The sequence below is a fragment of the Pelodiscus sinensis genome, unplaced genomic scaffold (genome assembly GCF_049634645.1).
Source record: "Pelodiscus sinensis isolate JC-2024 unplaced genomic scaffold, ASM4963464v1 ctg105, whole genome shotgun sequence".
Classification (NCBI taxonomy): domain Eukaryota; kingdom Metazoa; phylum Chordata; order Testudines; family Trionychidae; genus Pelodiscus; species Pelodiscus sinensis.
Window position 1 is genome coordinate 38054 of NW_027465839.1, and position 16440 is coordinate 54493.

Genomic DNA, 16440 nt, shown 5'->3' on the forward strand with positions numbered 1-16440 from the left:
AGCGGGCATTTTCCAGCAGGCTGGTTTCTGTGCCCCCGAGTTGAGTGCGGTTCTGGGGTTGGGCTTTCGGCTCTCCGTTCTGTATACGGATGGAGCGATGCGCACGAGGCGCAGGCAGCATTTGGGGGTGTCTTTCCCCTGGTCTGCTGAGCCGCTTTGATTCAAACAGACACTGGGGGTATGTCTACACTAGAAAGTTAGTTCGAACTAACTTTCCTAGGCGCTACACTAGCGCTCCGTTAGTTGGAACTTAATTCGAACTAACGGAGCACTTAGTTCGAACTAGGTAAACCTCATTTTACGAGGACTAACGCCTAGTTCGAACTAGCTAGTTCGAACTAAGGGCTGTGTAGCCCTTTAGTTCGAACTAGTGGGAGGCTAAGGCTTCCCAGGTTTCCCTGGTGGCCACTCTGGCCAACACCAGGGAAACTCTATTGCCCCCCTCCCGGCCCCGGAGCCCTTAAAGGGCCACGGGCTGGCTACTCACTTTGTGCCAGTTGCAAGGCTGCAAGCACCCGTGCCTGCACAGCCTGCACCTGCCACAGGATGAGCCAGCCATCCGAGGGCTCCCAGCCCTCCACTGCTCCCCAGGACCAGCCTGGCGGCTCCCGGGAGCCTGCCCGGGGGCGCAAAAGGCGGGCGCCCGCCTGGTCAAGTGCAGAGATCGTGGACCTCATCGAGGTTTGGGGGGAAGCCTCCAATGTCCACGATCTCCGCACTAGCCACCGGAACGCGGCCGTCTACGGACGCATGGCTGCCAGTCTGGCTGCCAGGGGCCACCAGCGCAGCCGGGAGCAGGTGCGCTGCAAAATTAAGGACTTGCGGCAGTCCTACTCCCGGGCCTGCCTGCCAGGGGCTGACCCGGAGGCCTGCCCCCACTTCCATGCCCTGGACCGCATCCTGGGGCCTCATGCCGTCCCTGCCCCCCGGGACGTGATTGACCCCGGGGCAGAGGGACCGCTCCTGGAGACGGAGGAGGAGGAGGAGGGCTCTGAGGGCCAGGAGCCTGCCGCCAGCCTTCCCAGGACCTGGGACCCCCGAGGCACCCCACAGAGCCGCTCGCCTGCATCATCAGAGGCCGGGGAGGCGTCCACCTGTGAGTACCCTCGTGTTCCCCTTATGTGTACGGGGGGCTGGGGCGAGAGGGAGCCCCGGGACCGTGCGCCTGGGCCTTGCCCACCACGGAGTAGCAGCTGGGGATCCTGCAGGGGCCCTGGCCTTGCAGAGGGGAGCTGGGTTTCACACACCTGGCCCCTGGGGTAATTGACCGCTGGTCTTCTTGCACCACAGCTGCAGCACCGGGGCCTGCAGGGCGCACCACACCGCCTGCAGCAGCCGCCCGCGCCCGGGCAAGCAGGACAGCCAGGAACCAGGAGGACTACCAGAGGCGGCATCTCCGGTTCCTGGACCGACAGCTCCGTCTCCAGGACCACTGGGTCCAGGAGGACCTCAGGCTGCGCCAGAGGAGTCTGGAGGCCCGGAGGAGCAGGGCCGTGCCCTGCGAGGCCACCTCCAGAGCCTGCTGGACCGCTTTCCATTTCCTCCTCCCCCTGCTCCCCCTCTTGCTCCCCCTGCTCCCCCTGCTCCTCCTGCTTCCGCTCCTGCTTCCTCCACACCCCCTGTCCTCTCTGCCCCCCCCTCCACAACCATTCCCCACCGACGCCCCCGGACCCGCAGTGTGGCGAGACGGGAGAGGCAGCCGGACTCCCACCCCTGAGCTTTCCTTTCCCTTCCTCCCTTCCCTCCCCTCCCCTTCCAGCTCCCTCGTCCCAGGATTCCCCCTCCCCTCTCCCACCTTCATTCCTCCCTCCCCCACCCCAGTTCTGTGAAATAAACAGACGTTTTTGTTTGAAAAACAGGTGTCTTTATTTGACAGTAGGTAGGGAGGGGAAAGGGGAAGGGGGGGGTAGGGTGGAAGAAGGCCCTGGTGGGGCATGCAGGGAGAGGTCAGTCCTCCTCCTCCTCCACCTGGAAGCTCTCCCGCAGGGCTTCCCGGATCCGGATGGCCCCCCGCTGGGCTTCCCGGACAGCAGCGGTGCGGGGCTGACCGTAGTGTCCAGCCATGCGGTCAGCCTCAGCCATCCAGGCTGGCAGGAAAGCCTCCCCCTTCCGCTCACACAAATTGTGGAGCACACAACATGCCGCCACCACGGGAGGGATGTTGTGCTCGGCCAGGTCCAGACGGGTGAGGAGGCATCGAAAGCGGGCTTTCAGTCGCCCGAAGGCCCCCTCCACCACGATGCGGGCCCTGCTCAGCCTGTTATTGAAGGCCTGGCGGGAGGGATTGAGGTGCCCCGTGTAGGGCTTCATGAGCCACGGCTGCAGTGGGTAGGCGGCATTCCCCACCAGGCAGACGGGCATGTCCACGTCCCCGACCCTGATGTGGCGGTCGGGGAAGAAGGTCCCGTCCTGCAGCCGCTGGCACACGGAGCAGTTGCGGTACACCCGTGCGTCGTGTGCTTTGCCGGACCAGCCCACATTTATGTCCGTGAACTGTCCCCGGTGGTCACATACGGCCTGCAGGATGACGGAGAAGTACCCCTTGCGGTTCACGTACCAGGACGCCTGGTGTTCCGGGGCACGGATGGGGATGTGCGTCCCGTCGATGGCCCCCCCGCAGTTGGGGAAGCCGAGGGCGCCGAATCCCCGGATGACGGCATCCAGGTCGGTGAGGCGGACCACCCTGCGGAGCAGCACCCGGTTGATGGCCTTGACCACCTGCGGAGAGAGACACAGCAAAGCGTCAATCAGTGGAGCGCCCGGGTGGCTGGGAGCGTGCGTGCCCTGGCAGTGCCCCGCGACCCACTCCCGGAAGCAACCCCCCTGGCGGCGTGTAGTACGGCCGGGACAGCCCGACCCCTCCGGTGCGGGGTGCCTTCGCCTCCTCCCGCCCCCCCCCCTTTGTCCTTGGGGCGGCCCATCCCCTCCTCGCAGCCCCCCACCCCCCCGGCTCGGTGGCCGACGAGCGCCGTACCTGCATGAGCACTGCTCCGACAGTGGATCTCCCCACGCCGAACTGGTTCCCGACGGATCGGTAGCTGTCCGGCGTGGAGAGCTTCCAGAGGGCGATGGCCACCCGCTTCTGGAGGGGGATGGCGGGCCTCATGCGAGTGTCCCTTCTTTGCAGGGCAGGGGCGAGCCACTCGCAGAGCTCCAGGAAGGTGTCCCTCCTCATCCTAAAGTTCTGGGTCCACTGTCGGTCGTCCCAGCGCTCCAGGACGATGTGGTCCCACCAGTCACTGCTGGTGTCCAGATGCCAGATGCGGCGGGGCACGCCGGTGCCGGGGCGCCGCCGCGGCTCCTCCACGGCCCCCAGGGCGGCCAGGCGGAGAGGCAGGGGGCTGATGTTCCCCAGGTGGTGCCAGGCAGCCTCGAGCCATTGCTGGCAGGCTTGCAGCAGCAAGTCCAGAACGTGCACCAGAAGGTGCAGGGCGAGCCGTGGCTCCATGTTGCCACCTGCGGCGGCCCCCCCGAAGGGAAGCACCGACACAGACGGGCACAGAGACCGACGCTTTGCTGTCCCTCGGTGAGGTTGGCAAGCAAGCAGGAAAAGCTGAGAACCGGCTGTCCAGGGGGGGTCCCTTTAAGCATGAGCCTCAGATAGCCTCAGACAGCAGCCACACAAAGCAACTGCTGACCTGATGCCCTGCCAGAACCGGTTTCAGCTGCCCTTAAATGCCCCCCTGCGTCCAATCAGTGTGGACGCGCTAGTTCGAACTAGCAAAACGCTAGTTCGAACTAGTTTTTAGTTCTAGATGCGCTAGTTCGAACTAGCTTAGTTCGAATTAACTAATTCGAACTAAGTTAGTTCGAACTAGCGCTGTAGTGTAGACGTACCCTGGGAGAGTAGGGGGGGAGGTTTTTTGTGAGTCTGAGTGGCTGGATATTACGCCCCCAGAAGGCAAGAATACTTGCACAAGATGGCTTATCCCTGAGCGGGAGAGTCGGAGTATTTGCACAAGAACCACTGATTTTGTACAGTACAAGGTCAGTGTTCTTGCGCAAATACTCATGGCCAGTGTAAATAGGCGGCAAGATTTTGCTCAAAATCAGCCGCTTTTGCACAAAATCTTGCCAGTCTAGACACAGCCAGAGAGTCATTATTAATGGTTCACAATCATGCTGGAAAGGCAGAACAAGTGGGGTTCCGCAGGGGTCTGTTTTGGGACCGGCTCTGTTCAATATTGTGACGGACTGGGCCGGTCTGGGCACAGCTGAGGGCGTCCGCTCAGGGCGAATTGCTCAAATCCGGGGCTCCTTACAGCCCCCAGACTGGTGACCTCTCCAAACAGGCCACAAACCAGTCCCACAGAGCGCTTCAGCTGCCTGCCTGAAGCCTCACGAGCAAAACCCCTCCGACACCCCAGCAATATCCGTGCCCCAGATGGCCCCGGGCCTCATACACTGGTGGGGGGTCCTAGCACCCAATCCCACCTACCCCGAACAAGTTCTGTCCGGTTCCAAGAAACCAGCCACAGATCCCTGGTCAATTTACCCTCTGGACCTTGCCCACAAATCACGCTGGGCCAATCCTTTAGAATCTACCATCTAAAGGTTTATTATTACAGGAAAGAAAAGCCTGAGAGTGAAGTTGCTAAAGTATCGTACGTTACATGCACCGAATCTCCCCGTTCTCGATGCAGGCTCACAGCAAAGATGCTATAGCTGCTGGCTAAAAGTCTTTGGTGCACATCCTAGGTCAGGATGAGTCCACGGTTCACCACACTGACACCGGCTCCCGTGTTGCTACCGCCCGGAGGGGGGGGTCTGCAGGGTCAGCGGGTGCAGGGAAGCCCCCATCCCAATCCCAGGCTCTTTACCTGAGCATTTCTTTTTCCAGACGACTGCGCCAATTCCCATGGCCACCAGGAGAGCAGCCGTGACCCCCCCGGCCACAGCGGGAATCCGATGATTGTCTGGTTCTGAAATGGAACAGAGGGAACGATCAACGGGGAACCATCTCTCACACTCAGGACCTCCTACTCCCCACCCAGAGCCACAGCAGACCCTGCTCTAACCACTGGGCCCCACTACCCTCCCAGTGCCAGGGCAGACCCCAGGAGTCCTGCTGCCGGCCCCCCTACTCTAACCACTGGGCCCCACTCCCCTCCCAGAGACGAGAGAGACCCCAGGAGTCCTGCTGCCGGCCCCCCTACTCTAACCACTGGGCCCCACTCCCCTCCCAGAGACGAGAGAGACCCCAGGAGTCCTGCTCTCAGTCCCTGCTCTAACCACTGGGCCCCACTACCCTCCCAGTGCCAGGGCAGACCCCAGGAGTCCTGGCTCCTAGCCCCCTTGACCATGGTCTTTCATGACTAATGGAGCACGAACCCAAAGCCCACGGGTTCCCTGCCAGGAAGCTTGTGCTTTGAAGGGGCTGAAAGTGAAGAGGGTGCAGAGAGAGAGCTGAACCCCCTTCTTGCTTTGTCTAACCCTGCTGAACCCTGAATTCTGCCTCCACTTTCAGGTTCACTAGCCAGCTTCTCCTCTTGGCTGAATGAGCCACATTACAACTGCAGATGGAAAGGCAAACATCGGTGTGAGACGAGAGACGAGCGGCTTCTGGAGCCCGGTTTGGCAGGGGGCATGGGAGCAGGTGTGTGATGCAAAGCCCCCGTCCAGCCTGGATTTCTCGGAAGAGGTGCCTTTTAGAAACGCTGTTCATGTGATTAACGGGGATGTGAAAAAATGGAACATTTGGAAGTGCACAGCAGAGAGCCAGGCGTGAGCCCCAGGAAAAGAACATGACAGCTGAGCAACACGGCCTCCCAGACCTGAAACCATTCCAGGGTCAGCCTATACATCTGGGCTACGTCTAGACTGGCCAGTTTTTCTGGAAAATCTGCCGCTTTTCCGGAAAAACTAGCCGGCTGTCTACACTGGCCGCTTGAATTTCCGCAAAAGCACTGACGATCTCCTGTAAGAAATCAGTGCTTCTTGCGGAAATACTATGCTGCTCCCGTTCGGGCAAAAGTCCCTTTTGTGCAAAACTTTTGCGCGAAAGGGCCAGTGTAGACAACTCAGATTTGTTTTCCACAAAAGAGCCCTGATAGTGAAAATGGCAATCGGGGCTTTTTTGTGGAAAAACGCATCTAGATTGGCCACGCATCTAGATTTTCCAAAGAAAGTGCTTTTGCAGAAAAGCGTCCGTGCCAATCTAGACGCACTTTTCAGAAAATGCTTTTAACGGAAAACTTTTCTGTTAAAAGCATTTCCAGAAAATCATGCCAGTGTAGATGCAGCCTTGTGGGGTAGTGTCAGTCCCTTGCTGCTTGCTATGCTTGGGCTGGGGGGGACTCCCGCTGGCGGGCCAAACGGGTTCTACAAGTTAAGGGAAGAGCCGGGACAAAGGAAGGGAGAGTTGGGGGAAGGGTCAGTCTGGGGCTGGAGCCATGAAGGAGACAGACTAAGGGTGGCTGTCTGGATTTCAGGAGAACAGCCTGCGCTGAGGGCTGAGGATTAGGGGTGAGGGACCCCTAATCCAAGGGGTTTGGTTCATCCTGGCCCTGACCCCTGTAACCACACCACGCCTAGGCTGTGCTGTATCCCGGAGCAGCAATAAATCCGCTCTAGTCTGCGGGCTGGCAGAGTCTGTTTTTGCTGTAGAGGGGGTGCAGGATCGGGGGGATCCCCACCACGCTGCCACCACAGCAGAATGAGAAGTGCATCTGGGGGAGTGTTACTGGATTCGCCCTATCCCGCTCGGAGAACAGACCCCCGCAAACGCCTTACCCCAGGGGACAGAGAGTGGCTCTAACAGGCTCTCGTGCTCCACGCGACATGCATACTGGGCATTGGTTTGGGGATCAATCTCCATCGTCACCCAGGTCCGGTAGGTCCCGTCCCCATTGGGGAGGGGGCCTGCTGAGTAGGTGTCTTGCTCTCTGCTCTCCCCATTCCTCAGCCAGGTCGCGGTGATGTGCCGGGGGTAGAACCCGCTGACTGTGCAGGAGAGGGTGCGGAGGCCGTCATGAGCCGACCTGCCCCTCACCCTCACGGTTGGACGCACTGGAAACAAGAAGAAACCGAAGTGAATTGTTTTCAAGTCCTAATCCGGGCAGCCTTCGCTGGAGCGCCGCAGCAAGAAACCCGGAGAGCCCAGCAGCAGGAGAGGGCGAGAGTCCCACGAGAGACGCCATTCCAGGGAGCTCCCCTGCTGAATTCCCAACAGCAGCAACGGGGAGCCCTGAATCCAGGCGTGACAGGTTGGATCACGGGGTCCCCTGGGGCTTTTCCTCTGAGGGGCTGGTCATGCCACTGAACTCGCCTACCTGCCCCCTGGGACTCCCCATCACCTCGTCATGCTGGGACAGAAATTCTGGTCTCCAGCCGAGCACAGAGTCAGGGTTACACCGACCTGCTAACATTATCTATCCCTGTGTGGGCTGAAATGTCTCATGGGCAACACCGACTGGGAGGTAAGTCCCAGAGGGGTCGCCGTGTGAGTCTGGATCTGTAAAAGTGACAAGGAGTCCTGTGGCGCCTTGTGGACTAACAGATGGATTGGAGCAGAAGCTTTCTTGGGCACAGACCCCCTTCATCAGATGCATGGAGTGGAAATTTCCAGAGGCAGGAATAAATATGCAAACTGGACAGTCCCTATGCAAATCAACTAGACCATGTATTAATTGATAACACAGGGCCCATTTACACGGCAGTGGAAGAGCCAAACTGCTGTTGTCTATCTTCCAGGGTTTAAACTAGCGCGGTGTTTCCCAGCCCCCAGCCCAGCCAGGGCCTGGGATAAAATCCTGCTTCTCAAACTATTTCTACACTTCCCCCACCTCACAGCACAACATCTCCCTCCCCCTGCCTCCACCTCACCCCAGTTCCAGCACCCGCTCTCCCCCACCCACACCCCCATGCAATCAGTCCCTTCCCTCCCCCCACCCTTCCTAGGGGGCTGGGGAGTGCTGAGTTCCTGCCTCTCTCTCCTCCTGGGAGCTTCCCAGTTTCAAGCACGGCACGGCTCTGAGAGCTGCTTGCTCAGCACGAGGACGCCGGCCCCGCCGCTCAGCGAAGCTGGGGGTCGCACTGTGACGCTGATGGGGCAGCCAGCGATTAGCGAGGAAGGACACGGCGATGGAAGCTGGGGGCCGTAGATGCGGTGGCACAGCCAGACGCAAGCTGACCAGAGGTTTCTGGAGGGTCTATTTTTCAGAGGGCTCTAACATGCACACGCCAGGGCAGGCTGCCGTGAGAGTGACTGTGTCACACCAGGGGAGGAGGTAGAATTTGAGCTGCACCTTTGGGGCCATTTGGTCGAGGGGCTCTGGAGAAACAGCCCCGCTGCAGTGACCTGCTTTTAACATGTTCAGGTTCCTGTCCTTCCCCCTAGAGCAGGATGAGGCGAGGGGGTGTTCCCCCCATCCCTGATCTCAGGGTAGCTGAACTGCCCCCCACCCTCCTGACCCACTTGTGGAATGAGGAGTAACAGTTAATCCGAACTAAGGACTTAGTTTGATTAACTTTAAACTGTTGCGTGTAGCCGTGGGCAGTTAGTTTGGACTAAGGGGGATTTAAAAATGGCGGCGCCCGGGAACACGCAAATGGAGCCTGGGATATTTAAATCCCAGGCTTCATTTACAACTTCGGTTGTCCTCATTACCCTGCCTAGCTCGAATTAACGAGCTCGTGTAGACGTACCCTAAGAGTGTCCAGGTGCCTCACCTTTCCTCTGTAGAGTCTCCTTCCCGTACTCTAGGAAACTCTTTAGCCATTGAATACATTCCTCCTCCATATAGACTTTCCATCGCCGCTTGCCAGATACATCAGCATCGAACCTCCTCTTGGTGATCTGAGCCCCAATATCGGCGGCGACCCAAGTCATGGTCTCCTTATCAAAGGTGAGAAAGTCTCGTCCATCATAGGAATCCTGGTAAAACCCCCTGGTGGTGTTGTCTTCCCGGAGATCACAGCCGTACATTGTCTGGATGATGTGAAACCCTGAAACACACGGGCAGGACCCAGGTCAGCAACAGCCCTTCTCTGAAAATCTCACCAAGACCCCACGGCAGGTAGTCCAGTGGGGTACCCCCTGGCTAGCTCCCCTGAGAAACAGGGTTCCCACTGATGGGTCTTATAGCCCCCAGCTCTTTGCAGGAGAGATCCCGAGCCTGAAAGGGGCTCCCCCTCCGTATTATTGGGTCTTGTACACTAAAGACCCCACCTGCAAAGGAGATACATTTAACAGTAGTGTGTCACCGGGACTGGGTGGCGTTCACCCAAGGGTTCTGAAAGAACTCCAGTGGGAAATTGCAGAACTATTCACTGTGGTTTGTAACCTATCCTTTAAATCAGCTTCTGTACCTAATGACTGGATGATTGCTAACAGGATGCCGATATTTACAAAGGTCTCTAGCGGTGATCCTGGCAGTTACAGACCGGTGAGTCTGACGTTGGTACCAGGAAAATGAGTTGAAACTGTCGTAAAGAATCAAATTTGCAGGCACATGGATGGACATAATTTGCTGGGGGACACTCAACATTAAGAGCATCAGAGCGGCTGGGCTGGGTCAGATCCAAGGCCCATCCAGCCCAGCATCCTGTCTGCCCACAGCGCCCAGAGCCCGGACCCCAGAGGGAGGGGACAGACCAGGGAGCTGACTTCGGGGACTCCTCACCCCCCACCAACTGTGCATGTCCGCCCCGTCTGTCTGGCAGTAAGTGGGAGAGGGGAAGTAGCAGCTGCCTCTGATGCCCACCCCCACCGGCTCAGCGGGCAGGCCCCGGCAGGGCCAGGCAGCACCTCCTGCTGGTGGGGAAGCCGGATCAGCATCTCCAGCAGGAGGCGATGTGAACGCTGCCCAAAGTGCAAAACTCAGGGTGGGGTCCCAGAAGCTGGCAACCCTGGCATTGCAAGATGGGGGGAGGAGGGTGTGACGGCGCGTTGGGGGTTCCCCGTCTCCTGCACCCCGAAATGGCACAAACAGACTTCACCAGCCGGTGGAATAGAGGAAGTTTATTGCCTCTCCAGGATACAGCACAGCACAGATGTAGTCTGGTCACAGAGCTGGGCTAGGATGCCTCAGGCCCCCTTGAGATGGGGGAGACTGGGCCCCTAAACTCCAGCCCCTTCTCCTAGGCTCTCCTCCATGCTCTCCCACAGTAACTAACTAAATTCCCTTGCAGCCCTGCCCCCCAGCCAGGGCAGCATCCACCTTCCTTTGTTCCTCTCCATGGGGGGTGTCTGGCCACTGGTTCAACAAGTTTGTCCTTACCTCTGCCTAGTGAGGTTTTCCCTGCTGGGTCTTGCTCCAGACAGCAGGGGTCACCACAGCCCAGCAAGTACCCCCACTACGTCACAGAGGGAAATGTGGGGGGAGGGGAGTGGGGCAGGAGAGGGAAGCAGGACAGCAATGGGGGGGTAGAAGGCAGCTCCCCATCCCAGGCTTTGGCACTCCTCTCTTTCCTCAGGGCAGTAAGTTCCCTCCCTTCTCGCAGCCGAGGGGACTCTGGAAACCCCTAAAGGCGCAAAACCAAGGAGCACATAAAATAATCCCCAATATCATTCCCTCCAGACTCGTAGCTAAGCCAGACTCAGGAGTTCGGGGGCCTGCCTCGTGCTGTTTGGACACGTGGGGCTGGAGATACTGGAGGTCCTGGACCCTCCGTGTCTGAATTGAAACCAGAGGCTCAGAGCCCCCCCCCCCCCCCATACACACACACTGCAGGGTCTGACACAAGCCCCCTGCACAGAATCCCAGGCATGACGCTCTGGCCTGGGGGAGCCGCTGAGGCCCATAAGCCTACCCGGGATGGGGGTCCCCGAGGGGCAGCAGGGAGCAGGTGTCCTGGGGCTTTGGAGGAAATGGAGGGCATCAGAAATGTCTTTCAGATGGACCCCCTGTGATGGCGCATTGGGGGGCCCCCGACCCTGCCCCCCGTCCGCAGCCAGAGGGGACTCTCAACTGGCTATAGGGTTGCCAGATGGTTGAAACAAAAATACCGAACATCCCCCCCCCCCCCAGCAAAAAAACAAACAAAAACACCGGGGAAAAATCCTGTGGAAGAAAGAAAAAAAGGGGGAGACCAAAGCTGTTGAGAAAAAAAAGACTCCAAGACTTATTAAGCAAAAAAAATTAAAATAAAACAGCATTAAAATAGCATGTCCCCTTTAAGAGTGAGTGCAGGGATAGGAACAGGGGAGCGGTTGAGCACAAAGACCCAGGGGAGTCATTGCTTCCCCTTGGTCTTTTTGCCGGCAGCCATGTTGTGTCAGCAGCCTTGCAGAACCAGGTAAGCATGGGGGCGGGGGCTGGGGTTGGGGGGCTGGAGGTGTTGGGGGCTGGGCACTTAGTGTTTGTAGGGTTGCCAGGTGCCTGGTATTTTCACCTCCTGGCCAGGGAAAAAAATCAGAAAATACTGGACAGCTTAGGTGTCTGGTATTTTCTGAATTTTTTTTACTGGACAGGGGGCGAAAATACCGGACTGTCTGGGCGAATACCGGACACCTGGCAACCCTAGCCGGCCAGTCGGTCGGTCGGTCGAGTGGAAGGGTTATTGGTTCCCAGGGACACAGCAGCGATATTAACACCGGAGCCAGGGCAGAGCCTTAGTCCTCTTGGGGGGAGGGGTTCACAGGCCCCTGAACCCCCCTGGCCTGGACTTAGTCTGCTCCCTCCATGCTTCCCCCAGCTCAGACTGCCCAGCCCTGCCCCCCAGCCAGGTGGCGTCTCCACCTCCCCCCCTTTGTCTCTCCTGGGAAGAGCCTTGTTCCCTGCCCAGGCTGGGACTGGGTACCTGGGCCAATCCACATGTGGGTGAGTCAGTGGGAATCGCACAGCACAGCCGGGATGTTAACCCTGGGACAACACAGCTGGGATAGCACTGGGGAACAAGACAGACCGCCTCCCCTATAGTCTCCCCTTGGGTCCCTCTGCCCCCCACATTCACATGGACCCTTGTTGACAATCACCCCCAAATGTTCCCATGCCTGAGGGGATCCCCGAGCCCTTCCTTTGCCGACAGCAGCAGCCCCAGCCCCCCCCCCCCGCCCATGGCAGTGGGCCCGGCTCTCACCCCCGCTGTGGTTGTGCAGCTCACGCAGGGCACTCAGACTCCTCTGGAACCAGGCCTGCCAGCGCCGGGCGCGCCAGGTCTGCTCATCCCAGTACTCCTGGCTCACATGCTGCGCCATCCAGTCCGCACGGGGCTCCAGGCTCCGACACCGCCATCGTGAGTAAGCGCAGGGAGTGCCGGCCTGCAGGGAGACGGGGGTCACTGGCGAGACCCTGCCAGGGACCCGGGAATACGACAAAACAGAGATGGCCTCTCCCCTAGGGAAGGGCTCGCACAACAGCCGGTCTGGGGACAAAGGAGGGCAGCACTGCACAGGGGGGGATCAGGGGCAGGAGATGTGGACAGGACTGCAGAGTGAGTTGGGGGTAAAGAGGCTGAGGGAGAGTGCAAAGCAGGAAAGGGGATGCAGGGCTGCAAGGGGGAAAGAGGGTGAGTGGGGCAGAAGAGCTGGAAGGTAGTAGATGCAGGAGCTGAAGCTGGGGAGGAAAAGAGGGCGAGGGGGATCAGAGCTGTGGGTAGGACCTGGCCACCAGCTGCACACACAATTTACCATCCAGCGATCCACCCTTTGTTGATGGACCGAACCTCCATCAATCTATCTAGCTCTTTATTGAACCCTGGTCTTCACAACCTCCTCTGGCGAGGAGTTCCACAGGTTAACTGTGCACTGAGTGAAGAAAAACATTCTTTTGTTTGTTTTAAACCTGCTGCCTGTTCATACTGCTGAGGAGCTGAGCAGAGCCAAGACAGGCAAGGAACCTGCCTTCGCCTTGCCATGGCACTGCCTGGACTTTGTGGCCCCTTTTGGACTGGCCGTTCTGGTCCGGCCTGGCAAGCCGAGGGTGCGTTGATCCAGCAAGTGGCCTGCGCATGCCGCCCTCAGGCAGGTGAGGCAGAGGACAACTAGGCTATGTCTACACTGGCATGATTTTCCGCAAATGCTTTTAATGGAAAAGTTTTCCGTTTAAAGCATTTGCGGAAAAGAGCATTTAGTTTGGCACGGATGCTTTTACACAAAATCACTTTTTGCAGAAAAGCGTCCGTGGCCAATCTAGACGCGCTTTTGTGCAAAAAAGCCCCGATCGCCATTTTCGCCATCGGGCCTTTTTGGCAGAAAACAAATCTGAGCTGCCTACACTGGCCCTTTTGCGCAAAAGCTTTGCGCAAAAGGACTTTTGCCCGAACGGGAGCAGCATCGTATTTCCGCAAGAACACTGATTTTTGTACATTACAAAGTCAGTGCTTTTGCGGAAATTCAAGCGGCCAGTGTAGACAGCTGGCAAGTTTTTCCACTAAAAGCAGGTGCTTTTGCAGAAAAACTTGCCAGTCTAGACACAGCCCTATTGTGTCCAGGCCACAGGGCGCCTGGCAGGAGGCTGCAGTGCGCGGGGCCAGAGGCACCCCGGGATGGCGAGGCAGCAGCAGAGATGGGTTCTGTGGCTCCCCAGGGCCCTGACTCTGGGATTTAGGCACTTAACTCTCTCTATGGGTCTAGCCCTCGGGCGCTGCAGCTATGGGGCCACCACGGAGCAGACTCTGGTCCCGCTCCTGCCTCTGGGACGTGGCTCTGCCCCGGCAGCAGCCTCTGCTCTCCCCCCTCGCTGGGGATCAGACCGTGGCTTCTCCTTTCCGCTTCCTCCAGCCCCTCCACCTCCCCTGCGCCTTCCCCTGCCCACCCAGGGCTGTGACCAGCGGGCCTGGGGCTGGCACGGCTCAGCGGGAAGGGGCCAGGGACCGGCTGGGCAGGAGGGGAGGGTTACATACAGCCCCAAGCAAAGAGTTTTTGGGGAGCTCAGTGAGAGGCAAAACCTCCTTCCCCTCCCTGTGACTCTTGCCGGCCTTGCACCTCCCTGGCCTGTTCCCACCCCTGTGGGCTCTGGACCAGGTACTCACTGGCACAGGTCCCCTGCATGGTCACGGTCCCCAACAGCAGCAGCAGCAGCAGACGGCCCATGGCCCCCTCCTGCTCTGTCCCCCTCGGCTCAGCAGGAATCGGCTCCTTTCCTCCCGGCAGAGCCTGCGGCCGCCCTAGCCCAGGGCCAGCTGGGAGCACTGGATGGATGCCAACTCCCAGCTCCCAAAACGGGGCGCCTCCTGCCTGCAGTGATCGGCCGAGGGGCGCGTGCCCACCAATGGTCATGCACAGCACGGAGTCCAGTCACCAGTCCCTGGGCAGAACTGGGCTGGGCAGACTGGCAAGGGGAAAGTGAAAGTGAGAACGTGGCCCCTCCTACCCCGGCTGTGACAGGCAGAAGCAGGGCCTGGGAACGAGGGTTGTAAAAGGGGCAGGGTTCGAACCCACATGGGCCCAGGTGCATACACCTGCCCCCCAGGCTGCTCTGCGGTGTCATCAGGACCAGACTGAGGCCCTAAACGACAGTAATTACTCGTTTAACACGTGCCCGCTTAACACGTTTTCGCAGTAGCACGATTTTATTTTTAGGGAATGTTTTAGGGACCGTCCCTGAAATAACACGAAAATAATCAAGTGGTGGACTACTTGGCGCGGTGGCATAAGTTGGTGAAAACAGCGGTCATGCGCATGAGCGGATGAACACACGTGGTCACTGCGCTCCTCCGCACTCTCTTGTTTATCTTTGTGTGTTAACAAACCGCGGCGACTTGTGTTGCGAGATGTCTGATGCTGACATTGACGACCCAGCACCAACAAAAAATCGACTTGGCCCCCACCACCTGAGACGTAACCCCCACCTTTTCCAGTATTGTGAATGGGGACATTGACCCGCATTGCACGTTTTCGCTTAGCACGGCCATGTTCAGAAAGGCGTCTCTCGTGTGAAATGGGGAAGGGCTGTATCTCAAGAGGCTGCAGAGCATGGCCCACACGTGTGTCTGGCTCACGCAGACAGGACAATGCAACACAAGAAAGTTTGCCAAGGGGGGGAAGTCAGACACCGAGATGGACGTAGTTTGTTGGGGAAAGGCACCCTGGTTTCTGTAAAGGGAAATCCTGCCTCTCTAATCTGTGAGAAGCTCAGCCTCTCTGGCCTCTGCTTGTCTGGAGTGGGGCGATCACGTGAGGGTCCCCTGGTCTGGTCACCCCCTCTGGGGTCTGGGCGCTGGCCACTGGGCCAACAGGACACGGGGCGGACGAGCCTTGGGTCTGACCCAGCCCGGCCGCTCTCATGTCCTTGTATTCTCATATCTACTGATAGCGCTTCTACGCTCCAGCTCCTCCCTGTGCCCCCCAGCCGGACCCCTCTTCCTAGGGCTGGGCTCAGGCCCCTTCCCCCTCAATGCGGGGAGAGAACAGGCCTGGCTCTGCATGGGGGCGCAGCCCCCCACTCAAGGGATGAGCTGGGCTTATGGGGAACCTTCCCTGACCCCCCCCCCCAGTGCAGCCTAACTCTCCCCTTCCAGTGTCCCCGGGCCAGCCAGGGGGTGCCCCCCAGGTGTCCTGAATCGCCCTGGGCCCAGCCTGGCTACAGCAGCACTGCAGAGTGGTGGCCCCGGCCCGGTCCCAGCGTGCCTGGGAGACTGGGGCTTCCCGGCTGGGTCACACGGTCCTGTTCCCAGACAGGGGATTCCCTCCCTGCCCAGTATCCCAGACCCCTAGCTCCCCTCCCCCCTTCCGAGGACCCCAGAGCCCCACCTCCCCTCCCCCCCTCTCCCAAGGACCCCAACCCCCCCAGTTAGTGGCCCCCCTACCCCCAGAATCCCAGCCCCCAGATAGCCCTCCCCTCTCCCCCCAGGGGCACTCTAGGGCTCAGTGGGGCACACATCAGGGGGCACAGGGGAAACGTGGGGTGTGGGCGACGTGGCTGTTCACCTGGTTCCGATGAGGCCGTGTGATGTGAGCCCGAGGGTGCTGGCGGGAGTCGGGGTGGGGGACTGGGGTCCAGTGCCGGAGGGGGGGGGTTTAAAGAGGCTCTGTGGGATTGGGGTTCATGGGGGCATTGACAGGGCTCTGGGGGCTGCAGGGATCAGGTGTATGGGGGGGGGCTCTCTGTGGCACTGCCGGGAGCCCTGGAGGGAGGCTGAGGTGGGGCTGGGGGCACCTGCGGGTGGGGACGGGCTCCGCGGAGCGGGGAAGAGTCCAGCCTGTCACCAAACAAGACGGGCACAATCCTGGGCATGTGACAGACCCACTTTTTTTTTCTTCTTTTTCCTTCTCTTCTCCTCCCCATCCCGTTTATTTGGAAACTGACCCTTTCTGAACTCCGGCCAGGCCAGCGGAAGAAGGGGGCTGTGCCCACAAAGCCCATGCTCCCGGCTCCGTGTTGTGTTGGTTTATACAGTGCTAGCAGCCCAGTGGTTGGTTTTACGGTTTTCCAGTGACCGACTATCGTGGCTTCCCCTGTGGCGCTAGTAAATCCAGTGGCCAGCCCCGGGCAGGGTGTTAGCGGCCCAGAGCCCCGGCCCAGGTCTCAGCTGCTGCTCCTGCAAGCCCCTGAGCGC

At 59.4% G+C, this 16440-nt stretch overlaps 1 protein-coding gene across 1 annotated transcript; it reads right to left on the minus strand.

The window, feature by feature from the left end:
• Window positions 1-4569: 4569 nt before the first annotated feature.
• Window positions 4570-14189, minus strand: LOC102446295 (class I histocompatibility antigen, F10 alpha chain). Its single transcript, XM_075914817.1, has 5 exons — window positions 13915-14189; window positions 12022-12202; window positions 8671-8946; window positions 6733-7008; window positions 4570-4922 (listed from the first exon to the last, which is right to left on the minus strand). Exons 2-5 carry the CDS (start codon window positions 12137-12139, stop codon window positions 4747-4749), a joined length of 846 nt encoding a protein of 281 aa, XP_075770932.1. The 5' UTR covers window positions 12140-12202; window positions 13915-14189; the 3' UTR covers window positions 4570-4746.
• Between the last annotated feature and the right edge of the window lie 2251 nt (window positions 14190-16440).

What these genes read in the sequence shown, in the direction of transcription:
- LOC102446295 (XM_075914817.1), bottom strand. Translation starts at nt 12,139, where the DNA reads ATGGCGCAGCATGTGAGCCAGGAGTACTGGGATGAGCAGACCTGGCGC. An exon ending in GCTGCACAACCACAGCGGGG is followed by an intron (nt 8,947 to 12,021) that starts GTGAGAGCCGGG and finishes CGTGTGTTTCAG; the next exon opens with GGTTTCACATCATCCAGACA. An exon ending in GGAGACTCTACAGAGGAAAG is followed by an intron (nt 7,009 to 8,670) that starts GTGAGGCACCTG and finishes TCTTGTTTCCAG; the next exon opens with TGCGTCCAACCGTGAGGGTG.